Source organism: Glycine max, chromosome 4 (genome assembly GCF_000004515.6).
Source record: "Glycine max cultivar Williams 82 chromosome 4, Glycine_max_v4.0, whole genome shotgun sequence".
NCBI classification, from domain to species: domain Eukaryota; kingdom Viridiplantae; phylum Streptophyta; class Magnoliopsida; order Fabales; family Fabaceae; genus Glycine; species Glycine max.
Genome location: NC_016091.4, coordinates 7606459 through 7634304, shown reverse-complemented (window position 1 = coordinate 7634304; position 27846 = coordinate 7606459). Strand labels below are relative to the sequence as shown.

General features: G+C 34.6%; 1 protein-coding gene across 1 annotated transcript; it reads left to right on the top strand.

Annotated features, from left to right (window-relative positions):
* The first annotated feature begins 21932 nt into the window (after positions 1 to 21932).
* Positions 21933 to 25990, top strand: LOC100785822 (receptor protein-tyrosine kinase CEPR1). The gene is made up of 2 exons (XM_003523714.5): positions 21933 to 24760; positions 25302 to 25990. The coding sequence occupies exons 1-2, from the start codon at positions 22255 to 22257 to the stop codon at positions 25694 to 25696; spliced, it is 2901 nt and encodes a 966-aa protein (XP_003523762.1). The 5' UTR covers positions 21933 to 22254; the 3' UTR covers positions 25697 to 25990.
* Positions 25991 to 27846: the final 1856 nt, after the last annotated feature.

The window sequence follows — 27846 nt, the reverse complement described above, 5'->3', positions numbered from 1 at the left end:
TTGTGTTGTTTGCGTTTCTGCTTCCACTTTTGCTAGTGTAGTGTAGTTTGTAAGGATTTAGTTGATCCGCATAGGGATTTAGGTTATCCGCAGTAGAGATAGGTTAGGATTTAGATGATCCACAATAGGATTTAGTTGATCCATAATGTGTTTTGGTTTGCAGATGAAATAAGAAGCATACAGATCAAGTTGATCCGTATGCCTCTTACGGATCAACTAGATCCATATTACCCTATTTTAATTTTAAAAAATGTAAAATAGGTTTTAATTTATGAAAAATATTTTTATTAGGGTTTAGGGTTAGTTTTGAGGATTTTAGGCTGAAGTAGAATACAAATGAATAATGAAATAAGTTTCAAATTATGTTGTAATTGTTTGATGATGTTGATATTGCTTTGAAATTTGATTATGCTACAAATTTTGGTTTGTATTGTACTATTTGAATTGTTTGAACACGTTGATATTGGTTTGAAATTTGGTTAGTTTGAATTACTTTTAACTTCAGTGGAAAACCTTACGCCAAATGACTTTAATTAAGCGCATACCTCAAGCCAAACCATGGGTTAAGCAAAAACCAATAGCGCATAAATTGATTTTAGGTGATAAGAGGAACTCAATAGCGCATAGAATGATTTTATGTAGCTGTTCCGTCGGCTCCACTTGTTATTGTGAATGCAAAATCTTATCGGCAAGTGTAACGAGTCGTGCAAGTAATAATAAAACGGTAAGAAATCGAGTATCGAACTCAGGGAATTTGTTTCATTTAGTGAAGTATCATTTAATAAGCAAGCATTTGTATAAAGAAACAATAATCATGAATAAAATCTGGTGTTTTCTATTCTAATTGGTAATTACAGAAAATATGAGCAAGTGGGTGTTAAAACATATAATTAAAAGCATTGGGTCCTCCTACTGAGTTACTTGATGCAATTAAGGATTTTTCTCTATTCAAAGATGTTCAAGTGTTCTATGTTGAGGGCAAAAACTCCAAACCACGATTCCTCGTGTGAATGGACTAATCCTATTTAAACCTTGCTCTCGAATGTCTCGTCAAACTTCGCCTAAATAGATTGCATTACAATTACAGCATAATAAAACTAAATTACCGCACTCCGTGTCCAGACATACGATAACCTAGCCCATTTTATCCAGTTCTAAGGATGCAATACATTTTCCAATGCTAAAGCTCCTAACTTTACATACAAATGGGTGATCAAGCCACAAGCATGTAGAAATTAAGCACAAATAGAAACATTAAACACACAAAACAACTTTAAATAGATAGGATAAGAGTTTGCATCAAGTTCTCAGTAGAATTTCCCAACAAAGGGGTCTAGCCTTCTATCACAAGGCAGCACCTTTCACAAGCAAGAAAAGGGTTTTCAGAGAAAATAACAGATTACACAGTGGTGGGGATGTCTCCTCCACCTCTAGAAACCTAGATGTGAATGTATGTATACATGATTTTGATGATGTCAAAAGAAGAATCAAACAAGGCTCATTTTGCTTCAAGATTAATACAAGATTGTTTCAACAAACAAAGCCTTGATTCAAGATTTCTTCAAGATCAAGCCTTGCATCACAATGAAAGGTTTCAAGTCATTCAAGGCACATGTAATCGATTACCAATGGTTTGAAAGTGTGTAATCGATTACACATCATATGTAATCAATTACCAGAGACTCTGAACGTTGGAAATTCAAATTTTAAATGAAGGGTCACAACTGTTCAAGAAAAACAACTGTGTAATCGATTACACTAATTCAGTAATCGATTACCAAAGAGGATTTTCAAGGAATATCGCCAACAGTCACATCTTATCATTTGGATTTTGAATGGCCATCAAAGGCCTATATATATGTGTGACTTAGGACGAAATTGAAGAGAGAGTTTTGCTTGGCAAAAATGTCTTATCCTCTCAAAAGACAATGAGAGAGATTCCAAAAGAACTTCATTGTCAAATGCTCTCTCAAAAGAAATCCTTGGCCAAACACTTGCAAAATCTATAAGGATTCTTACATGATCTTCATTGTAATATTCTTCTCTTGAAGAGAGAATTCTTCTTCCATTCTTCTTATTCAATGAGATTGGTTAAGAGACTGTGAGTCTCTTGTTGTAAAGCATCTGAACACAAGGGATGGGTTGTCCTTGTGTGGTTCAGACTTTGTAATGGATTTTACAAAGATAGTGGAAATCTCAAATGGGTTGCTTGAGTACTGGACGTAGGCATAAGGGTGTGGCCGAACCAGTATAAAACTATGTTTGCATTCTTTCTTCCCTGATCTCATTTATTTTATTGCAATCAATTTTGCCTTGCATGTTTAAAGAACATTATTAAATTGATTGTTGTTGCTTCTTATGCATTCTAAGCCTATCCCTCTTAAGTTATTGATGCCACATGATCCAACAAGTGGTATCAGAGCGGGATTCTTGTATAAAGTTTAAAAACTTCAAGAATAGATATGGCCTCATCCAATTTCCATTTTCTGAGGAAAATTCTATCAATAGGCTCTTATGTTCAATGGTGAGGGTTATCATTATTGGAAAACCCGAATGCAGATCTTTATAGAAGCCATAGATCTAAAGATATGGGAAGCCATTGAATTTGATTCATTTATTCCTACAATGGTAGAGAGAAATGTAACTACATAAAAAAAAATTAGAGAAGAAAGAAGATGATGATGAAAGAAGAAAGAAGAAGGTTCCTCTTTAGCCCCAAAATGCTGAATGCGATCAACTTGGGCACATGAGATTCAATTGTCCTGTGTTTAAAAGAAGAATGGAAAAATCCGACAAGATGAATTTCAAAGAGAAGAAAGAAAAGAAAGGATATATCACGTGGGAAGATAATGTCATAAATTATTCAAGTGATTCAGAGAAGAAAATCATAAGTCTGGGTATCATGATGAAAGACTATGAAAATGGAGAAGAGCAAAGTCAATACATTGATAGCAATTTCTCCAAACACATGACATGCATCAAAGTTTATTCATATTTCTCTCCAAGATAAATGAATATGTGATTTATGGAGACAACAAACGAAGGCCACATTTCTCCCCAAGAAAAGTGAATATGCGATATATGGAGACAACAAACAAAGGCCACTTGATCAACAACCCCAACAAATAATATCAAATGATACCAACAGGTCACTTGTCTTTGATTGATTACTTTTGATGCTTGTTTTCTACTTGAGTTTAGACTGTTCTTGATGATAGTGATTGAATTTGATTGACTGTGTTTGATGATTGATTGATTGTATTTTTTATTGTGTGTTTGATTGTATTGTCTTTGATGTTTGTTCCTGATTGAGTTTTTGATTGTTTTTAAACAATCTATTAAACTTTTCAAATTTGTTTCATGTTTTAAGAAAACTATTTCAAATTTAGAAAAGGAAATTTTGAAATTGAAATTTGAAATTGAAAATTGAAAAGTTAAATTTGAAAATTGAAAATTAAAATTTGAAATTTGAAATTAAAATTTGGAAGTTGGAAGTTGGAAGTTAAAAGTTAAAAATGGAAGTTGGAAGTTGGAAGTTGGAAATGAAAGTTATTTGAAGTTGAAAGTTGAAAATGCAGGTTGGAAGTTGGAAGGGGAAGTTACTAAAAGTTGAAGTTGGAAGTTGGAATTTAAAATTTAAAATTTGAAATTTGAAATTTGAATTTTTTTAAATAGAAATTATTGTGTATAGTTAGTTGATTGTTAATTTAATTAATTTGATTTGAAATATTTGATGATTGATTGTATTTGATTGTGTTTGATTGATGTGTTATTGTACTTGTTTTTGCTTGATTAATATTGAATGATTGTTTTAATGCCTTTTGGTATCACTTGATTCTCATACATTGCAACAAGTGGTAACATCTTTCTCCTCTCTATTCATGATTTGTTTTTGATGTTGACAAAGGGGGAGAGAAAGATAAAAGATAAAATAGTAAGAAAAATTATCTATTGTTTATGAGACAATTTGTTTACATATGAAAAATATGAAATCTTCAACTGTCTCATATAAACAATCATTGCAAAACCAAGGGGGAGTAAACTATATGCAAATAGATATTTTTTCTTTGTTGTTGCTCCAAACCTACAGGTGGTTGTCATCATCAAAAAGGGGGAGAATGTAAATCATGAAGATTTTGATAATGTCAAGAAGAATTAAGAATTTGCTTGAGAAAGGGGGAGAATGTAAATCATGCAAGCTTTGATGGTGTTGAGAAGAAATCGCATGTTTGTCATCATCAAAAAGGGGGAGAATGTGAATGTATGTATACATGATTTTGATGATGTCAAAAGAAGAATCAAACAAGGCTCATTTTGCTTCAAGGTTAATACAAGATTGTTTCAACAAACAAAGCCTTGATTCAAGATTTCTTCAAGATCAAGCCTTGCATCACAATGAAAGGTTTCAAGTCATTCAAGGCACATGTAATCGATTACCAATACATGTAATCGATTACCAATGGTTTGAAAGTGTGTAATCGATTACACATCATATGTAATCGATTACCAGAGACTCTGAACGTTGGGAATTCAAATTTTAAATGAAGGGTCACAACTGTTCAAGAAAAACAACTGTGTAATCGATTACACCAATTCAGTAATCGATTACCAAAGAGGATTTTCAAGGAATATCGCCAACAGTCACATCTTATCATTTGGATTTTGAATGGCCATCAAAGGCCTATATATATGTGTGACTTGGGACGAAATTGAAGAGAGAGTTTTGCTTGACAAAAATGTCTTATCCTCTCAAAAGACAATGAGAGAGATTCCAAAAGAACTTCATTGTCTAATGCTCTCTCAAAAGAAATCCTTGGCCAAACACTTGCAAAATCTGTAAGGATTCTTACATGATCTTCATTGTAATATTCTTCTCTTGAAGAGAGAATTCTTCTTCCATTCTTCTTATTCAATGAGATTGGTTAAGAGACTGTGAGTCTCTTGTTGTAAAGCATCTGAACACAAGGGATGGGTTGTCCCTGTGTGGTTCAGACTTTGTAATGAATTTTACAAAGATAGTGGAAATCTCAAGTGAGTTGCTTGAGTACTGGACGTAGGCATAAGGGTGTGGCCGAACCAGTATAAAACTATGTTTGCATTCTTTCTTCCCTGATCTCATTTATTTTATTGGAATCAATTTTGCCTTGCATGTTTAAAGAACATTATTAAATTGATTGTTGTTGCTTCTTATGCATTCTAAGCCTATCCCTCTTAAGTTATTGAGGCCACATGGTCCAACACTAGAAAACACTCATAAACCTAAGATCCTCCCAAAAGCTAAAGTTTTTGCTTTTTTTCTCTGTTCTTTTTTTTACTCTATCCACAAAAAAATCCCCTCTTTTCTTTCACTTCAGGCTTTAAAAAGGGCTTTCTGTCCTCGAAGGCGCGCTTAGCGCAAGTAAGTGAATTTTGGCTTAACGAGTCAGGCACGCTAAGCGCCAGAAAAGACAGATGACTCGTTGGGCAAGCTGGTTACGCATTGGGCGCGTGCTTGCGTGGCAGATTCCCTTCAAGATTTCCCTTACTCGCTAAGCAGGCTGATGTCTTGCTTAGCGGATGATACTTGCTAAGCGCATGGTCCAGGCTTAGCGAGACACCAGCTGCTGCTCCTTCCAATTTTTCTTCTTTTTGCCTGAAAATGAAGTGAAATTTGCATTAATTCCATGTGAAGAGTGTCTACTGAGCAAAGATTAAACTAAACAAGAAAATATTTACAATCCTACAAAAAGAATCATAAATTGGGGAAAATATATACATTTTTTAAAACTTTTCCATACAAAAGTTAGTCGTAGATGACGACTAATAGTAGCCCTCCAGAATCCAATTTCTAATAATAATTAGAGATGAACCCAACCTTTTCATGCTTTTATATGGAGTGTAGAACAAGGTTACTTGCAACAATTATTGGCCAGTGCCTCCTGAACTAATGTCCTAATAATTTGTACTTCCAAAAGGTACACAATTGCAAATTTTAAACACACAAACACCATTAATAACATAATGCAGACACTAAATTTTTGAAAATGCTAACATAATGTCTTCAAAGGGACTTCAGTTCCAATAAGTATAAATTTTAAGTATTCAATCAGTTTGAAAATGATTTACATAATCATATCCCCTAGTCATAGCAATTGGAAAAACAGTTATAGGAAGCAATTCATCCAAATAAAACACCCATAATGCAAATGACAGTACTAGTCTTGAAACAAAAACTACAAAGTTGTGGTAAACTTACACTGGGAAGACTATCTCAACCCCTATGCCAGCAATGATTCTTCTCATTTGAATAGTTGTGTGAATACCACCATTATGCTTTGAGATGGCTTTGACATGACAACCCCTTTATAAATGGACAACCTATGCTTGTTCTCAAGAACCCCCTGCAAGAAGGACAAAAATATATCACCAGAAAATTTATCTCACTTCAGCACTCTTGCAAGAAATTCAAAATTTGTATACCTTACAGATCAACTTGATTCGTAAGGCTTATACGGATCAGGTTGATCCGTATAAGTCTTACGGATGAACTTGATCTGTAAGACTAATACGGATCAGGTTGATCCGTATAAGTCTTACGGATCAACTTGATCCGTATGATTTACGAAACACCCCACTCACGCACACCCAACATAAATGCGTACCTCGTATGTCGCCGACGACAAATCAACCACCGCAACAATGAACACCGGCCCCTTCACCTTCACCCAAGATCACCTATCTCAAGAAAAAACCACATGGACAAGAGAAACGAAAGAACAAAAAAGCTTCGCAGCGTAAAACAATGCTCACCCAGCTTTTTAAGGAAGAAGATAGAAGTGGGGCATTTTTTGCCATTTTTTAAAAATGTTGGGTGAACCTAGCATCACCCTTTCCAACTTCTTCGTCGTGAACAACTTATTTTTGTGATGTTATTTGGTAAGCCCTGAGAAAAATAAAAACAAATAAAATGTTAGGAACCAGAGCAATTCATACCAAGAAAAAGTAACCCTAAAAGAAGTTTCAGTAAACACTAAAAATTCAAAAGAGACAATTCATTTTGCATGTTTTCTTGCACGTCTATTGACTTAAAAAGTTTGAGTTCTTTTTTTCTTTTTTAGATTTCCTATTTCACCTAGCTTGAAAACTCTTGAAACTATTTTGTTGGTAGGGGTGATTACGACTTGTGTCAATTTTATTAACTTAACCCAAACAAAAACATAAAAAAAATCAACTTGAACTGAATTCATGAATCTAATCAAATTAGAATTTTAAGAACTCAAGCGATGTGCTTGGGTGTATCTTGGGTATGATTATCAAACTCTTAAATTAACTCATTAATTCTTACGAGTTTACTTATCTTCTACAATTTGATTCATGTGTAAATTCTCTTTTTATTAGATTCTGGGTAGACTCAATAGACTCTCAAGTTTACTACCAAATCACCAAGTTAAAAAAATTAGACCAAAATAAAGGTTGTTTTTTGTTATTTTCTGTGCGTTTAGGGTTTCATTTGGTGTATTATTCCTGAATCAAAAAATTCTCATTTCTAACAACATCAAACCCTTGATGGGAATGTTCTATCACTACTATCACATCTGCAAATTATTATCTAGTAGTACTAGTGATGCATTACTAGACTTGGTTATTTAAGTATTGTGAAATTTATGATTTACTATTTTACTTTAATATGTTGTTGAAATATCTAATTGGTATGTTCTTCGTAGGTATTTTGTTATTATCTTATATGAAGTAAGCTCTTACGAGTCTATGAGTTGAGTCCATAGTCAAGTCTACGAAGCTCCCACGAGTTTACGTAGATTCTCGAATTTGATAACCTTGATTTTGGGTTTAATGTTATGAACCCAATCATGAAGTTGATTCAACCTGAACTATTGTCGATACTAAGTAGCAGCAAAAATTTTGTATCCATTTTTCATGGTATTATGTAGGGATGTTCGCTGCTCGGTTTGGTTCGATTTTTCATCGAAAAGTCACCCGAACCGAACTTAAAAAACATATGCAGTTGGATTTGATTTTCATATAAAATAAAACTCAAACCAATATTTTACAGTTTGGTTCGGTTTGGTTTTTGCAGTTTTTATTAAAATATTATTTCATTAAAATTTATATACTTTATTTTCATATTTTAAATAAAATTACATTAGAAAATTGTTAATAACAATCTATGAAACTTATTAATATGTTAAACCTTCTACAATAAATTTTTTAAAAATTTCAAACATCTTAAAATAATCATATGAAAAAGAAAGTTGTATGCATTATATAAGTTTCGTATACATGACACTACAAAATATTGTGAAATTCAAGTGGTACGCGCATAAAATGCATAACACTAAAGTAATATGAGTTTAGTATAAGTGTTGTGGTTTGGTTCGGTTTGGATCGATTTCAAAAACACAAACGACAAACTAAAGAAAACCAATTAGTTTGATAAAAAAAATCATCCAAACAAATAAAAAAAACCCAGTTTGGTTCAGTTTTTGGTATTTTTGAGCGATTTTTGGTTTTTATTTTGGATCATTTAGGATTTGAACACCCCTAATATTATGCATGGGTTTATATTCTTATTAAAATTTTGATTTGTTAGTTAGTGGATGGAGAAATTAAAGTGAAAAAAATGGTTTGCATTTAGCTTTATAAATTTAAATAGATTGCATCACTAATTTTGATTTTATCTACATGCTAATAGAAAGATTAAGTACTTGATAATTGTTGTGCATGCTTAATTTTTGCACTAAATTTGCACAACAATTATCTTATTTTTTTCTCAATTATTGCTTAGTTGTTCTCAATAAGTTAGAAATTAATATCTTTTAGATTTTTTTAGTTCATGGAAGTTAATTTTAGCAAATTTATTAGTTTTAGTTGTGTTTTGTAGGGTTTTAGTGCACCTACAAGGAAGAAAGCTTTTTGGGGTTGATGAAGAAGCGCGCTTAGTATGCATGAGGCAGCATGGAAGGTCACATGACAAGCATCTAGAGGCTGCTGAGAGAAGATTATAAGTTTGGTGTGTGCTTAGCTAATTATTTCCTCTCCACTAGTTTGGGCTGAGTGCGCATCCCGAACTTAGCGCGCAACTAGTTAAATAATATTATTTTGTTTGCACACTTAACTTGGATACCAAGCTAAGCGCGCAAGCCTTTCTGAGATAGCATTTTGGAGTGAAAAGTTAAGAAGAATGGGCATTTATTAGGGTTGGGGAGTTCAAAGGTTTTAGAACAAGACTTTCGGGTGCTCTTGTGTTTCCTTGTTCTCCATTTTTCTCTTCTTCTCTTTGTATTCCCATTGGTTTTTTAGGTCTTTCATAGATATGAGAGACTAACTTTACCATTGTTGGGAGCTTGGATACCAAAACTCTATGATCTAACTATCTTTACTATCTATTGAATATTATCTCATTATTATTGTCTCCTTTCTATGGTCATTGTTTGCTTATGGTTTAATCACTCATGTACATGTATGTTATAATGTAATAATCATTGGGAAATGTCTTTTCACTAAGAACTGAAAGGGACTTCTAGTTAACTCATATCTAGGGATAAAATGATGTTGTATAGCCTTTTATAAAACTTTGTTCTTAATCAAATCACCGAGTTTAACTTACTACAGGATTAGGAGTAGAATCAAGTGATTTAGACTCTTTTACATGAGAGATTATGGTTAGAATAGGTTAACTGGTTAAGATAATAGATAAAATAACATTGAGTGGTGAAAAATCAATATTTTTACATCAAGAATTCTTTTGATAGGCTAAACACCCAACATTCTCCCCATATCTACTCTTATCTTATCTTGCATCTAAAGTGTTTGACTTTATGTTCCTTTGAACATTACACTGTTTTTTATATCTTTGTTTAACCTTAGATTTTAAATCTCTATGTTATGTTTTAACCGACACTCAATTTTATCGTTTATTACTAATTGTGCGATTTGGTTCATTTATTGGTCGATTAACTGGATTCAAGTTTACTATATTTAATTATTATATTTTGTTATGGATCTATGCTCGAACCAGTAATTGAATTCCATTGAAGTAGGTTGTTAAACGAGTTTAATTAATATTAGCATCGAGAGTTGAATAATAGTTAGATAAATTTGAGGACAATGTTATATAAATCATATTATTAAATATAATTATTAAGCTATTTTTTTTATATTGTATAATGTGTATATATAATGCATGTATTCTATTTTTTTTATAGCAGCTTGTATGGCTCTTAACAATAATGCTAGTCATAAATATCAATTTATTTTTTAATTTCTCCCTATTTTTCATTTTCATTATTTTAATATTAAATCCGATGACTCGACATAAACCCAAACCAATCAAACCATTTTATTATTGGTTAATTTGAATTCAAAATTCCTCAAACTTGAATCAACTCGTTCTATGTGAATAACAACTTTATTAATATTTTTCTTATTATGAATACAAAGACATAATAATTTAATAAACGAAAAAATGGATATAATTATATAAACTTCAAATAACAAATTAATGAAACCATGAAGTATATCTGGCCATGTGATGCAACAAGGATCTAATTCTTCACAAATGGTGAGAATTTGACACAAAGGCCCCGACTATATAACCCACTAAAGCCACAAAGCGATCCATTCAATCAAGAAGAAAAAAGGAAATTATTCACAAACTTTTAATTGGAAAAATAAAGGACAAATGGTAAAAGGGACAGGAAAAGAAGACCTTATCTTAGCACCTTTAGTTCTCCACTTTCACTTGTTCTGTGATAAAAACAAAACAGAAACCCTTTCTCAGATTTTAACCAGATTGGTCCCGACCCAAAGAACGAGTTTTGCGGCTGATCCATGTTTATCCTTACAACAGAGATTGTAACAACCCTTGTTTGTTCTTATTCCTTTTTCATGAAACACATTAGGATATAATGCATTTGTTTTACCAACTATAGACTTGTAGAATAGACTTATAGGAGGGGAAAAAAAATAGGGAAAGGGAAGATCATAAACAAACGAGAATGCCCTTAGCACGTACACTTAAAAAAATGAGGCATGGTCCCATATTTCTGTATCTTTGATTGAATATAGAATATAGTCCCCACCCTCTTGATGTTAACTGTTTTATACACAACTAGCCTATCAGGATTTATATTTCTCTCGGAGTGTAAAATTCGAAAAAAGCAAAGGAATATTTCAACAAAAGATAAAATAGAAGCATGAGAGAATCAGTGAAATTGATCATATGATTATGTGGTACTCTTTATTTTATGGGAGCTGTACACGGTATACACATGTCAAGAGACTACCCGTATTACTGCACATCTTCTATAATACTACCAATAAGACGTGGGAATGGAATCCAGTGTCACAAAAAATATCTGTTATACATTGAGAATATTTAATATGTAGAGAGTGAGTGGAGTTTACTGTGTGAATTAGGTATTGAATGATACATGAAATGAATGGAAATTACTGTGCACCCCAATAACTAGTGCTTATTATTTTTCAATTATTCATCTCTATATTTCCCCCCCATTAGTTTACTTGAGAGGTGATCCGGGTGGAGCAAGCTTGTCAGGAAGCAATGTAGAATTTTGATTGTTTCAGATAATCAAGAAATATTAACTCCTCGATTCAATTAAGTGACTATACCAAAATAAAAACATTTCACAAAGTGGGTTAATTTTTCAGGTTAGAATAATTTTTTAAGCTTTCCTACGTACCAAAAAATTAAAGATCCTTGTTTAAGCTTGTATGATCACTTAGGGGCATTTCTGTCTTTTACACAAATTTTAGAAAATTCCTAAAAATCCATTTTATTATATGAAACATCATTCTATTTCTAAAACAAATTTTTCTCATCGCATAAACTAGTTTTACGAAATTCCATCCTATATAGTCTTAAGGGCAAAAATCGTTAATTTCGGGTTTCTGCTCGAAAAAATTATTAAAAAACAAAATTAGACTATATTCATCATTTTGAACACATGTACTCATAATTTCTAAATTCTTACCCAGACATTTAAAAACAACATTAAATAAATAGAAAAAAAGGAGAATCTTATAGTAATAGAAGATTGGACGTACTCTCTCGAGGTATGAGATAAACTAGCATAAATTATCGTGTTAATTTATTTGTTTTTCTTACGTTATTTATTTCTTTAACCTAAGGGAGTTGAACTAGTGACAAAAATATTATATATATATATATAATTATTTATTTTTCAATCTTCAAAAGATTTGCAAAAATATTTTAAGGAGTAATGATGGATAATTGCCTTGGAAATATTATTTTAATGACTATTTTGTGGGTAATTATTTTAATATTTCAATACATTTAAGTTTGTTTGATCTTGTTTATAATTAAGTTTTAAATAAATTAGAATAACTTTAAAATAGTTTAAATGTTTGATTTTTCATTTAATTGTAGTTTATTTTGTTGTAGAAATAAATGAAGAAAGAAGAGAGAAGCTGTTAGGACCCAATTCAAGGCCCTTTCAAAGGAAATTTTTAAGGTTGAAGGAGTTAAACATGTCAGGCTCAACGCGCACTTCAGGCTCAGCCTACAGCCACTTGAATTAGTGCAATTTTTGTATGTCCGCTCAACGAGCAAGTGTGTGCTAAGCTGATAGGTGCTAAGAAACTAAAAGCTGGTTTCGAGGGTAACGGTGCCTCCAGAAGAAAGGAAAGAAGGGAATTTTGCTAATTTCATTCATGATTGGTGTTGTTATTACATTATGATATATATACTGAATTCTATGTAACAAAATTTGTCATTTTGTGATTCTAGAATATCAGCAATTGGTTATTCCTGTCTCCTAATTACCAACACCAAATCTTGCAGCGCTGCAACATCATTCCCGCACGATCAAGAGTGATCAGACGAAATCTTAAGGTAAGCAGCCCTCACAATCTTTCTTTTGGTTTTGCTTGCTGTTTGCACCCCTGTTCTTGCTTGTTGTGTGTGACCATATGCTAATGCCACCCCTGTATCTGCTATGTCTTTGCCTTTGCTTGTCATGTCTTCTCCTGTGCCCAATATGCTATCATAAGCACACAACTCAATTACACAGAAATGAAGAGGAACACCTAATGGGTTTTGTATCTAGGGATGGAGCAAAACTTGTTAGTCATCTTTTAACTCTTGTTCTTAAAACAAGTCATTTGGTTAAACTAGTTAAGGGATTGATATATAATTTGATCAAGGGACTTAGATTCTTTCCATCCAAGGGATCAGAGTTTTAGTATTTTTGTAAGTTGATAATAATAATTGAGTATTTTTGTTTGCATGAGGAGGTGGTTTAGTGAAATCAATTCCAGTTCTTTTGTCCTTTGTTATTTTACTTCTTTTTATTGCCAAAAATAGTTTTTGTCTATTTATACTCTTGTTATTTACATTTCTGCAATCCAATCAAATTATAATTGTTGTTTCCAAAAGTCATAGTTAGTGAATATTGTTATTTTGTTGAGTGTTACGTGAGTATGGATACAATATGTCACGACCCACTCTTAGACCATAACCAGCGCACAAACTACAATTTTCTTAGTTTGGTTAGCTTAAGAATCCTCACTCGAATCACAATTAAAAGATCAACCAATAAGAGTTATAGAAAATTTGACAGAGTTTCCCCTAAAAACAGGACAAACCCTATATTGAATAACCTATAAAAACATATCACATTTCCAAACAAATCTATATATATAAATATATATCCAGATCCAACAATTAGATATCAAGGCCACAAATCACAACATAAGTCATTGACATATTATCCAAAATATCAACTAATAGTGATGTTGGTCATACATACTAATAATCAAAGTGTCTCAAAATATTATAGTTACACCATAAGCATATTTATAAGATAGGATCATCTAAATTTCAAAAATAAAGGGATTTTCTCTATATCTATTACTACCCTTATCCCTATAGTTGCATTATACTAGAGCTACACAAAAAATGCTCTCCATCAAACGCAATGGAGGCTTACCAAAAAGGTAATGAATTCTTGGATAAGTCAGCAAATCTCAGAAAGTCAGCTACCCCACTACCTGTGTATCTGAGAAAATAAAATGAAATAAGGGGGGTAAGTCAAGAAAACTTAATAAGAGCATAAAATACAAAGCAGACGGAAAGGACAACACAACATAGCACGAGTTTTTACATCCAAAAAGAATTTAGATGACATTAAATAAAAGCAAAATAAATACAACTTACTTTTAGAAACTATTGTATACTCCCTTGAAAACTTTTAGAACTACATATAAACTTGTATTCAAGAATAATAACTTCATAAACAAACTTTCATTTGACTATGTGCACATGAATCACATTATATTTTTGTTGTGGCGAACAGTAATTATAGAACTATGACATTTAGCTTGTAGGTTGCATTATCTATTTGTTGCATTGAACGAATCTTTATGAATTATGAACATTCGACTCATAGGCTACATTCTCTCTTCGTTGCAGCAAACAAAAAACATATATATGCTATAAGTATTCGACTCATAGGCTACATTATCTATTTGTTGTAGCAAATGAAAAACATTTATATACTATAAATATTCGACTCATAGGCTACAATATCTCTTCGTTGTAACAAACGGAAATCAATCATAAACTCACAATAAATAAAATAAAAATACAATCCAATATCCTTTCTGAAATACCTTATAAAAAATCTCAGAATAAAATTCAATCAAGTAAAAATAAACATTTAACTTTATTCTCAAGTACTCCTAAAATTTCAAAGTTCACAAAAAAATATATTTTGAAGTTTACTTGCTTCTCCTAGAAGAATTTTAAAAAAATATCGCTAAGTAGATTAACTACTCACACAAAAAGAACGCAATCAATGTCTACCGATACCGTTGGGGGGATCAACCACCACATTTTCACAAGATCTAAGCATTTAAAATAAAAAGAACAAGAGATTAGGCAAAATTCTCAAATTTAGCATACCTAGGATTTTGAGGAAACCACAATAATCCCTAATACTTAGTTTTCTAACCCTTTTCACAGAACCCATAACTAAACTATGCTATAAAATACTTATCTAACACAAAGAGTTGTAAATTTACCTTAAAAAGATCAAATAGAAATTTTAAGAAAATGAGTGGTGTTCCCTTTTACTCCAATCACCTTCTCATGCTTGAGAGTGTACACAAGATGAGTGAAAGGTTGAGAGATGAAAAAATGGGAAGAAGAGGGAGGGTTTGAGAGATCAGAGTTAGTTATTGAAAAGAAAAAGGAATTAGAAGAGGAGGACGGGGGGTCTTGGGTTTTAGAAACAAAGGGGGGCTGTTTTTTATTTATTTATTATTATTATTATTAAATGAAATGGTGTGTTTCACGATACTTGGACTTCTAGTTTATACTATTTGCACGACTTGGTATGTTTGCCAAGAATTCTACGAGTAATGATACATAAGGTCATCTCCAATAGAAGATGTTTGATGAGTTTTTTAGGATAAAAAATTATTCTTTATTTTCTTTTGTTGTTGAAGCAAGTCTAGTTGGCAATGTGGGTTTCTTAAGTTTTAACCTTGGTATCTTATATAAGCAACTCATCTCCAAAGTTTCTTAAGAATAAAAAATAATTTTTCAAACCCGAATTTCATAATTAGTTGAAAATATAAAAATATAAAAATGTGAGTTGCTTGATATTTTTTATCATTGAAACAAATTTGTAAATGAGTATCTTAAATGTCATGTGACATTGTGGGAGCACCTAAATTAATTTAATATGCTCTAAGAACTCAAAGTGAGTATCTTAAGTTTTGGTCATTAAAGATGCCTCATTCCACTAATACTTATTTTTTTTATCTCTCTCTTTTTGTCACATTATAAATTCTATCATACCTATATTTTTCTCCTGTTCTTATCTTTCTTTATAGGTGTTACATAGATTAATGAATGTCTATCAAACATTATTTTATTTTAAAATACACAACTTAATCATCCTACTTGTGTAGTTGCCGGTTAATTAGAGGTCATAGCACCCTGATTTTCAAATTGTTTGCATCCATATAACAACACGAGGAAACTTTTGTGATTCACCTACTACTAAGAAAAGTTCTCATATAATGTTGTTTTCTTAAAGTTCTTACTAATTCAAACATTCAAGTTCTTTTTCAAGCCCTTCAATACATCAGTAACTAGTTTTGATGCAGAAAAGTTTCACTCACTATAATAGAGAAATTCAAACAGCAAATTACATCTAGGGTATATAATAAAGATAATTTTATTCTGGAATAGCCCCCAGATAGATTCAATCACAAAGGTATATATGACTCCTCAAAACCAAAACCATTCATGCACCCTGGTCGAGACTAAGACACTCCAATTCATATAAAGACCTTTTGATATTGATCAACCTTGATTCGATAAGTCTCAAATGAATTAAATTCACTCGATAGTCTTTTAAATGAAACACACACCACGACAATGACGATACTAGTTTAAGTACCCATATAAGTAGCTAATTAATGTACCCTCATATGCATTACTTATTGTTGGTAGTTTATTAGATGATAGTTAATAGTTGATAGTTTTAGAGAATTGTTTTAGAAAGAAGGTTATGTCATTGATTTCTTGGATGATAAATTACAACATACCAATTGTCTATTTATAGGCTCAAGTCACCAACCTCTCAATGGTTGTGAATGTTTCTACATTACTTTAGGTCTTTCTAGAGTTTTCATGATAGATTAGTATCATGATAGTTCTAGGTTCTTCTATCTTATACATACACTTATAGTTCTAGATTGTTCTACCATATTCATACACATTATAGTTCTAGATTGTTCTACCATATTCATACACACTATAGTTCTAGGATATTCTACCATTTTCATACATATTATATTTAAGAATATTCTAGAAATTTGTAGCAATTTCAACACTCCTCCTTGATGCAAATTTCTGTGACTCCGAGCATAGCTCGTAATTCTTCAAATCTTGGTCTCGGCAACGCCTTTGTGAATATGTCTGCAATTTTATTTTCTGTTCTGTAGTAGTCGAGTTTGATCTCTTTAGTTGCTTCAGCTTCTCTGATAAAGTGATATTTGACTGCTATGTGTTTTGTTATGCTATGATGAACTGGATTCTTCGCCATTGCAATTGCTGATTTGTTGTCGCAATTGATTTTAGTAGGCTCATCTTTTTTTTCTCCCATGTCTTCAAGTATCCTATGAAGTCATATAGCTTGACTCGTTGCTTCAGCAGTTGCCACATACTCTACTTCTGCTGTTGATTGTGCTACTATAGCTTGCTTCTTCGACGCCCAAGAGAATATTCCCGATCCTAGTGAGAAAGCATAGCCAGAGGTACTCTTCATGTCATCTGCCGAACCTGCCCAATCACTCAAAATTATTTTTCCTGCTCCAAAGTGTATTTGACTTGGGCTTTGCATGAATCTTGATAGAAGACTTGTAGCATACATTATGTCAGGCCGTGTAGCTTGAGACTTGATGTAAAGTGTAGGCTCACTCTTGCTCCTCCTGAATCCTCGATCCATGAAATACTGATCGATTCTGCTATACCATGCTCGAGGTGCTTGCTTCAAACCGTAGAGTATTTTTCTTAGTCTTAACACTTTACTTTCTTTGCCTTCAGACACGAATCCTTGTGGCTGCTCCACATAGATCTCTTCTTCAAGTACGCCGTTAAGGAAGGCGGATTTGACATCTAGTTGATGGACACTCCATCCTTTTTGTGACGCAAGAGCTATTAGAGCTCTTATGGTATCAAGACGAGCTACTAGTGCAAATGTCTCATTGTAGTCAATTACGGGTTGTTGTGAGTAACCCTTAGCTACTAGCCTCACCTTGTGTTTCTGTATGGTGCCATCAGGGTTGAGCTTTGTCTTATAGACCCACTTAACCCCAATGATATCTTTTCCATGGGGACGATTTACTAACTCCCATGTGTTGTTTTTCTCGATCATCTGTATCTCTTCTTCCATTGCCTTGACCCATACTTCCTGCTTTAACACTTCTTCAAAGCTTATAGGTTCAAGTACGACCAAGTTACATGTTTCATATATGTCCACCAAAGATCTTACTCGTCTTGGAGTAGACTCTGGTGATGATAGTTCTTGATCTTGTTGTTGTGGTGGAGGTAAAGGTGGTTCACCTGGGTCTTCTTCCTTAGCTTCTTCTTGAGGTAGTTGAACGAGTATAAGAACGTTCTTCTCCACTTTTTCTTCATTCCAATTCCAAGAAGCGTACTCATCAACTTTAACATCTCGACTGATGACGAGTTTCGTAGTTTGCAAGTTGTAGACACGGTAGCCCTTAAAGATATTGCTATACCCAAGGAAGATACCTCGTATAATCTTGTCTTCAAGCTTGCGCCTCTTCACGTCTGGAATATGAATGTAGCATATAGATCTAAAGACCCTTAGGTGCTTTGCTAATGGCTTCTTCCCGTTCCAAGCTTCAATTGGAGTCTTGTCTTATACAGACTTAGTTGGACATCTATTGAGTATGTAAACAGCAGTGTAGACTGCTTCAGCCCAGAATGTGTTAGGTAGTCCCTTCTCCTTGAGCATCGATCTAGCCATTTCCATAACTGTGCGATTCTTTCTCTCGGACACTCCATTTTTGTTGAGGAGAATATGAGACTATAAGTTGTCACTCAATGCCTTCATCCTCACAAAATCTTTCAAACTCGCGAGAGGTGTACTCTTTGCCGCGATCACTTCTTAGTACTTTTATCCGTTTTTCACTTTGATTTTCAGCAAGGGCCTTGAACTTTTTGAATACTCCAAAGACTTCTGATTTTTTTTTAGAAGATATACTCATGTCATTCTAGAGAAGTCATCAATGAAGAGTATGAAGTACCTGTTGTTCTCATGTGATGGCGTCCTCATAGGTCCACAGACGTCTGTATGTATCAACTCCAATAGATCTTTCGCTTTCCATGCTCCGCTTGTTGAGAAAGGAAATCAGTGTTGCTTACCAAGGAGACATCCTTCACATACTTCATTGTTCTCCTTTATGCTTGGAAGATCTCTCATCATGTTCTTCTCATGTAACAACTTCAAGGCATGTGTGTTGAAGTGGCCAAATCTTCGATGCCATAGCCATGAATCATCAACTTGTACCTTCATGGCAATGTTTGTTGCATATTTTAAATTTAGAGGGAAGCTTATATTTCTCTTATTCATCTTTACTTGGGCTATCTCAGACCTTTTATTTTTGTTGTCTAAGATTTTGCATACACCTCCTTCAAAGTGAAGTGTGTAGCCTCTCTCCATCATTTGGCCAATGCTTAGAAGATTTTCTTTTAGGCTGGGAACTAGTAAGACATCATGGATGAGTCGCGTACCTTTATCTGTCTCCACCATGACAGTGCCTTTGCCTTTTGATTCAACCACATTTCCATTTCCCAGTCGAACTTTGACTTTGACAGACTCATTAATGCTTTTGAAAATTGTCTCATCCTTGGCCATGTGATTGCTACATCCATTATCCAAGTACTAGCTTCCTCCCTTTTCTTTTATTGAGTCTTGAGTGGCATAGAACATACATTTTTCTTGATCATGCTCCTCTATGATATTGGCTTGATGCCTATTTTTGTTGCGACAATTTTTCTCTACGTGCCCAAACTTCTTGCAATGGTTGCATTGTGGCATATTACGGAACCAACAATTTTTCTCTGTGTGGCCTTGCCTTTTGCATATATTGCATAGAGGATTTTTATCTGTTTTGTTCTTAAGGAAATTCCTAGAGCCTTCTCTTCTTCTGGAAGTTTCTCCATAATTTTTCTTTCCTCCATTTTCTTTGTTTTGGGGCTGAAATTTAAACTTTGACTGGAAGACATTTTCAAGTGTATTTTCTTTATGCCTATACAGTCTTTGCTCATATGCTTCAAGAGATCCCACAAGTTTTGTTTCTGATAGAGTGGACAGATCTTTGGTTTCCTCAATCATTGTCACGATTGGGTCAAACTTTTGGGGCATAGTAATTAGAATTTTCTCAACAATTTTCTTGTCAAGAATATCTTCCCCAAAATCTCTCATTTGATTAACTATTTCTTTAACTTTAGAATAGTAATCTTTAACTGTCTGAGACTCCTTCATCTTCAATAGTTCAAAATCTCTTCTTAGAGATTGAATTTTAACGGCACGTACCTTAACATTTCCTTGAAACTCCTCCTACAATGTGTTCCACACTTCTTTGGCAGTCTTAGCTCCCATAATTCTTAGGAAAATTGGATCAGTCACCGCTTGTTACAAGGTGAACAACGCCTTTGAATTTTTCTGTTTATTTTTCTTCAACTCTTTTTCTTAAGATGCATTAAGAGCTGAAGTATCCGCCGGAACAGTGAAGCCTTCTTCTACTATGTCCCATAAATCTTGAGATGAAAAATATGTTTCCATTTTAACACGCCAGAAATCATAATTTTCACCATTGAAGATAGGGACAGAAATAGTTGACGATTGAGTAGTGTTATCCATAGCTTAAAAAAAATATTATTGGAGTGGGTTAATAGTACAAAGGAAAATTTTGAAGTAGTTGGGAGGATTTTGGAATGGTAGGTAGGTAATATAACTATGCCTAATGTATGACCGAACGTAGCTCTCTGATACCACTGTTGGTAGTTTATTAGATGATAATTGATAGTTTTAGAGAATTGTTTTAGAAAGAAGGTTATGTCATTGATTTCTTGGATGATCAATTACAACATACCAATTGCCTATTTATAGGCTCAAGTCACCAACCTCTCAATGGTGGTGAATGTTTTTATATTACTTTAGGTCTTTCTAAAGTTTTCATGATAGATTAGTATCATGATAGTTATAGGTTCTTCTATCTTATACATACACTTATAATTCTAGATTGTTCTACCATATTCATACACATTATAATTATAGATTGTTCTACCATATTCATACACACTATAGTTCTAGGATATTCTACCATTTTCTTACATATTATATTTAAAAATATTTTAAAAATTTGTAGCAATTTCAACACTTATAATATCTTTCTATTCTATGTCACATTATGCATAGGGGAAGTGACATAATCAACGTTAAGGCAGCATACTGGTGCACTTCGATCGCCAACATCTCACACCAAATATAAAATTTCTTTCATATATGCTAGCTTCTTCTCCATTCTAATACTTATTCATTATTATTAGCTTAGCCGTTGGAGTCTTTACATGTATTACAACCTCCAACATCCGCCATGCTCAAATCATAAATGGAGTATGAGTTTAGGTCTCATATCCACCTTGGATCACACACTGATAAGAGTAAATTTGAGCACACGCTTCGTATTGCCAATATATTTTAATGATGCGAATTTGTTCTAATTTGTTTAAAGAAAGAAATAATGAGTTGGTTGATGAGCACTAGAAGTGCATTTGTTCGTTTCCATCTTTCCTTTTATTATTGAAGTCGGATATATGTCTGTAATTGGCTAGGATTGGTGGAATCCATGAGAAAGATGTGGATCACACACCCCCCGGGTAAAGAAAAAATATTATTTTCTTCCAAAAGAAAAGCGTAATCGCATCAAAAGGTCCTGCTCATTGATACATATGGTGCATGATTAGTATCAGATGCAGTTCATTCTACATGCTGTAGAGTACGAAAATGTATATATAGCACGGCAGCAGGAACATAACGCATTTTTTTTATTATAATTTCTTTATTAAAAAGAGAATACATTTTTTGAAAAAGATAACACTATAATTACAACAAGATGTTATAACACTCTTTATCAGTCCTTATCACCCATTTTTTCTTTTTATTTCTGTCTCGTGTCATCCATTTTAATATGAGTGATTATATTTCTCTCTTTCCGTCATATTTTTTTCTCTCATGAAAATAGCACTGTCTTTTTAAAGCGTAATTTATTTATAAAATATGTTTTAAAAAAACAAAGTAATAATAAAGATTTAATGTGTATACATATATGAATGATTATGTTGAGGAGAAGTACATACTATACATATTGGAACAGGTGCTGGATGAGTATAAAGTATATATACAAGCACTGATGTTATTCTTTGATGAGGCATTGGTAGTGGAATGAGTATAAACGTAAAGCCTCTTTAGCAACAAAGATGTTTACTTCTCCCAGCAATAGTAGTACTTGAGCAAGAACCTGCCTTTTTCATCATCAAGGCTTGTCACTGCTTCCCCCCAAGTGATCCACTCAAACCCCATTCTTCCATCTTATATACATCTCTTACACCCTTCTCCTTCCTTGCAAACCTTTTCACACTAACCACACCCCTCCTCTTTCTCTCTCAAAATGAGCCACCCCTTCATCACCCTCTTCGCCACCATCATACTCATCATAGTTTCCCTCTCACAGGCCATCACCACCAAGAATAATAATCAGTCACAGTTTTTCTCTCTGATGAAGGACTTGTCTCTCTCGGGGAAATACCCCACGAATTGGGACGCTGCAGGGAAATTAGTACCCGTGTGCGGCTTCACCGGAGTCACCTGCAACACCAAAGGTGACGTTATCAGCCTCGACCTCTCAGATCGGTCATCACTTTCTGGAAATTTCCCACCAGATATATGCTCTTACCTTCCACAATTACGTGTTCTCCGCCTCGGCCACACTAGGTTCAAGTTCCCCATAGACACCATCCTCAACTGTTCCCACCTGGAAGAGCTTAACATGAACCACATGTCCCTCACCGGCACGCTCCCTGATTTCTCTTCCTTGAAAAAATCCCTCAGGGTTCTCGACTTGTCCTACAACAGCTTCACTGGCCAGTTCCCCATGTCGGTCTTCAACCTCACCAACCTCGAGGAGCTCAACTTCAACGAAAACGGAGGCTTCAATCTGTGGCAGTTACCTGCGGATATCGACAGGTTGAAAAAACTCAAGGTCATGGTGCTCACAACGTGCATGGTGCATGGCCAAATCCCTGCGTCCATAGGGAACATAACTTCCCTCACCGATCTTGAGCTGAGTGGGAATTTCCTCACGGGACAAATTCCCAAAGAGCTTGGCCAGCTGAAGAATTTGCAACAGCTTGAGCTTTACTATAACTACCACCTCGTTGGGAACATACCTGAGGAGTTGGGGAACCTGACGGAGCTCGTGGATTTGGATATGTCGGTGAACAAGTTCACCGGGAGCATCCCCGCGTCGGTGTGTAGGCTTCCGAAGCTTCAAGTGTTGCAGCTCTACAACAACAGCCTCACCGGAGAAATCCCAGGTGCGATTGAAAACTCAACAGCTTTGAGAATGTTGTCTCTCTACGACAACTTCCTCGTAGGGCATGTTCCCAGGAAACTGGGACAGTTCTCCGGGATGGTGGTTCTTGATTTGTCGGAGAACAAGTTTTCTGGACCGTTGCCAACCGAGGTTTGCAAGGGAGGTACGCTTGGGTACTTTCTCGTTCTGGATAACATGTTTTCTGGTGAGATACCACAGAGTTATGCCAACTGCATGATGCTGTTGAGGTTTAGAGTGAGCAACAACCGTTTGGAGGGGTCCATTCCCGCGGGACTCCTTGCTTTGCCACACGTTTCAATCATTGATTTGAGTAACAACAACCTGACCGGTCCGATTCCTGAGATTAACGGAAATTCTAGAAACTTGTCTGAACTGTTCCTTCAGAGGAACAAGATTTCAGGTGTCATAAACCCCACCATATCTAGAGCCATTAATTTGGTCAAGATTGATTTCAGCTATAACCTTCTGTCTGGTCCAATCCCTTCCGAAATTGGCAACCTGAGAAAGCTTAATTTGCTTATGCTGCAAGGAAACAAGCTGAATTCCTCCATCCCCGGTTCACTTTCTTCATTGGAGTCTCTCAACCTTCTTGATCTCTCCAACAATCTTTTAACCGGGAGCATCCCTGAAAGCCTCTCTGTGCTGCTACCAAACTCTATTAACTTCTCACACAACCTTCTTTCGGGTCCAATTCCTCCCAAACTTATAAAAGGGGGTTTGGTGGAAAGCTTTGCTGGGAATCCTGGGTTGTGTGTGTTACCGGTGTATGCTAATTCATCGGATCATAAGTTCCCTATGTGTGCAAGTGCCTACTACAAGAGTAAGAGGATAAACACCATCTGGATAGCTGGGGTGTCTGTGGTTTTGATCTTCATTGGCTCTGCCTTGTTTCTCAAACGTAGGTGCAGCAAAGACACTGCTGCAGTAGAACATGAGGACACACTGTCTTCTTCGTTCTTCTCTTATGATGTCAAGAGCTTCCACAAGATATCTTTCGACCAAAGGGAGATAGTTGAGTCCTTGGTGGACAAGAACATAATGGGGCATGGAGGGTCTGGGACTGTGTACAAGATTGAGTTGAAAAGTGGTGATATTGTTGCGGTGAAGAGGCTGTGGAGTCACGCGTCCAAGGATTCGGCTCCGGAGGATCGGTTATTTGTAGACAAGGCATTGAAAGCAGAGGTGGAGACCCTGGGAAGCATAAGACACAAGAACATTGTGAAACTGTACTGCTGCTTCTCCAGTTATGACTGCAGCCTTTTGGTTTATGAGTACATGCCAAATGGTAATCTTTGGGATTCACTGCACAAAGGTTGGATCCTCTTGGATTGGCCTACTCGTTATAGAATAGCACTGGGGATTGCGCAGGGTTTGGCATACCTCCACCATGATTTGCTTCTTCCTATTATCCACCGAGATATCAAGTCAACTAATATCCTGTTGGATGTGGATAACCAGCCCAAGGTTGCAGACTTTGGGATTGCCAAGGTTTTGCAAGCAAGAGGAGGAAAGGATTCCACTACAACTGTTATTGCAGGAACATATGGTTACTTAGCCCCAGGTACTTTCTCTCACCAAAGTCAATTATGATCATCATTTTAATCTCAAGAAACAATGCATTTATGCAAATTAACATTATATGTTTTCCTTAAATGATACAGTAAATAGTATATGCAAATGGGATTTTATATAGACAATTAGAAATAACTGGGTATGATAAGTTTGTTAGTTTTTATAATAACTAGCTTAAAAATCATAGCTAACACAATTTCTGAAACCATGTAACAATTTTATAGTGTAAAAAAATTAAACTCGATGGTAAATGCTTAAGTATACATTGACTATCAGCATTCAGGCTTTTGTGAACCCAAAAGTACTGCTTGGATATTCTCGTGGTACTGATTTCTGAATGATGCTTTTTCACCATGTAAATAATTGAGGTGCACGATATGAATGTTAAATATATAAGTAGTACTTTGTATCCAAAAAAGCATAGGTAGTACTTGGGGGTTGGAAAATTAGTCATGCGGTAACTTCTCTATCATCTTTTGGTGTTTTATATGTTGAATATTTATTTGCACTTGTTTTCATGGCTGTCGCAGAATTTGCATATTCATCAAGGGCCACCACCAAGTGCGATGTCTACAGTTATGGGGTGATTTTGATGGAACTGTTAACTGGGAAGAAGCCCGTTGAGGCAGAATTTGGAGAGAACAGAAACATTGTTTTCTGGGTTTCCAACAAAGTCGAAGGCAAGGAAGGGGCTAGACCAAGTGAGGTATTAGATCCAAAGTTGTCATGTTCATTTAAGGAAGACATGATCAAAGTGTTGCGGATTGCTATTCGCTGCACCTACAAAGCCCCAACAAGTAGACCAACCATGAAGGAGGTTGTTCAGCTTCTGATTGAGGCAGAGCCACGCGGTTCCGATTCTTGCAAGTTGTCAACCAATGATGTATCAAATGTCACCGTAATAAAGAAACCATATGAATTATAATTATAATAATTTGAGTAGCTTAAAGAAAGGGTAAGAGGGAGCATATGACAACTAAGATAAGCAGTCTCTCAAGATGTAACTGAGAGACTCATTGTAGAGTAGAGAACAAATTAGTATAATCTTTTTTTTTTCTAGACAAGTAGTTTGTAGATTCTATCTTTGACTATGTCTCTTCTCTCTATTGCTGCCCCCTTTTACTGTCTTTGAATTTTGACTTTTGTAAAAATTTCAAGTCAGATTGCTTTGATATCCAAGCTTTTCGGTAATGTACAGTATCTATATTTTAAAGGCCCACACTTGAAAGCATTTGCCAACTTGCTTTGTGGAATTTTGGTTTTTTTCCCTCTTCCTATCAACGCTTTTATTTTGAGCGATGCAAGATGGCTCCAATAAAAGCATATGTTGTGAGGACTGGAAGGTCGTGTGATTCGCAAAGAGCTCCTTTATATATATATATATATATATATATATATATATATATATATATATATAAACAAAATGGGTTCCAGATTCTGAATACAATATTATGGCATTATTTGTATGTGGAGGGGTTCCTTTTCCAAAGTTATCCACTGGAAAATAAAGATGAATGAAATGATTGATTGATGAGAGCATCTTGTTACCATTTTAGCCAGTGAAAGAGAAGAAAGCAGCACCATTAAGCTTTTTCCTTTTTTCCTCTTGAATCCTTTTCCAGTAGAGATTATTGTTTTGTTAAAATGAGGCCTTGGGGATAGAGGCATGAACCACGTTTAACCGTAGGAAGCGAGCCACGAACCTCCACTTACAAGTTGAAAGTTGAATGCCCCTTTGCCCTTAACTTATTAAAAGGATTTTTTTTCAAGTGACATTAGATTAGTAAACCATTTTTCCAATTAATAAAGAGAAACTTTCTAAACACCTCTCACTGCTAGGACAGTACAATCCTAAATTAAAGCTCAAACACTAGTATGCTAAGATGCCAAGAAGAGGAAAAACCAATCAAAATCATAATATTTCAAGTATATATTGATACAACAAGATCATCATATTTATATAGTAATCAATGAGGTTACAAGAAACATCAGTTTCGTGTGTGAAAATCAGGAAGAAAGGAATCAGAAAAATAACAATAGAATGAAACCTTTATCATGCTCCAACGACAAAAACTACAAGCAGCACAAAATCACTGGCACATGCTTGCTACCTTGTATGCAAAAATGTTTGCAAAGTGAGTCACACGTGTGCGTACAATTATATGATATATCTGCATTTCTGTGCATTGATGTGCTTTATGAGTGGATGGCGGGGTCGCCCTAGAAGAATGAGATTCACAAACGCAACATTTCTTTAGGCTTGGTGGAGAGCCCATAAAGCAAAAAAGTTAGAAGGTTCGATAAGAATAGTTTTTTTTTTTTCTTAAACAAAAAAAAATAAAAGACACAAGGCATCAACTTCCAAAGCATGCTTGGCTGTGAGAGGAAGCTAAATTGAGGACAGGTATGTTCTCCTTAAGTACAATAGGAACCAAAGGATTTCAGATGAGACACTCGGATACTCAGCAGCAGATTTAATAATCAATGCATATTCTATTGATTTATGGAGTATAACCCGTCACAAAGTCAGAAGTATATATATTCTAAATATCTATCTACTCTTGTCTCGTCTCTTCTCATCAACAGTCCCAAAAGGGTGGAATAGACTTTCACTGAATTAAACAGTCACTCAATCAAAAGTAATTGATGTTTGTTAGAACAATATGTTCGTACAACAAGAAATTGTTAAATATGAATTTAACTCCAATGCCTCGAGTGTAAAATGCCCAATTCATGATAAAATTAGCAGCAACTGTGCATTACCAGACAAACCAAAATGATGCACCATCTATAAAGGCAATAATTGTCAACCCGACCAGTAACACAAATATTACACACATGACATTATCTGTTAACATAATGAGTGTACCCCACTACGGTCTAAAATCCTAGTTAGTATAAGACAAGTCTAATAAGGCTTTTGCAGAAAATAAAAATTTCAAGTTCTAATGGGTGATTGATCAATTTGTCATTGTTGACATCATTGGGAACATTGCCAACTTAGGCACTTCAGAATTTGTATATGCTAAGTGTGTGCTAACATCTTATCTTAGAGTAGAAAAAATTAGTGGCGCA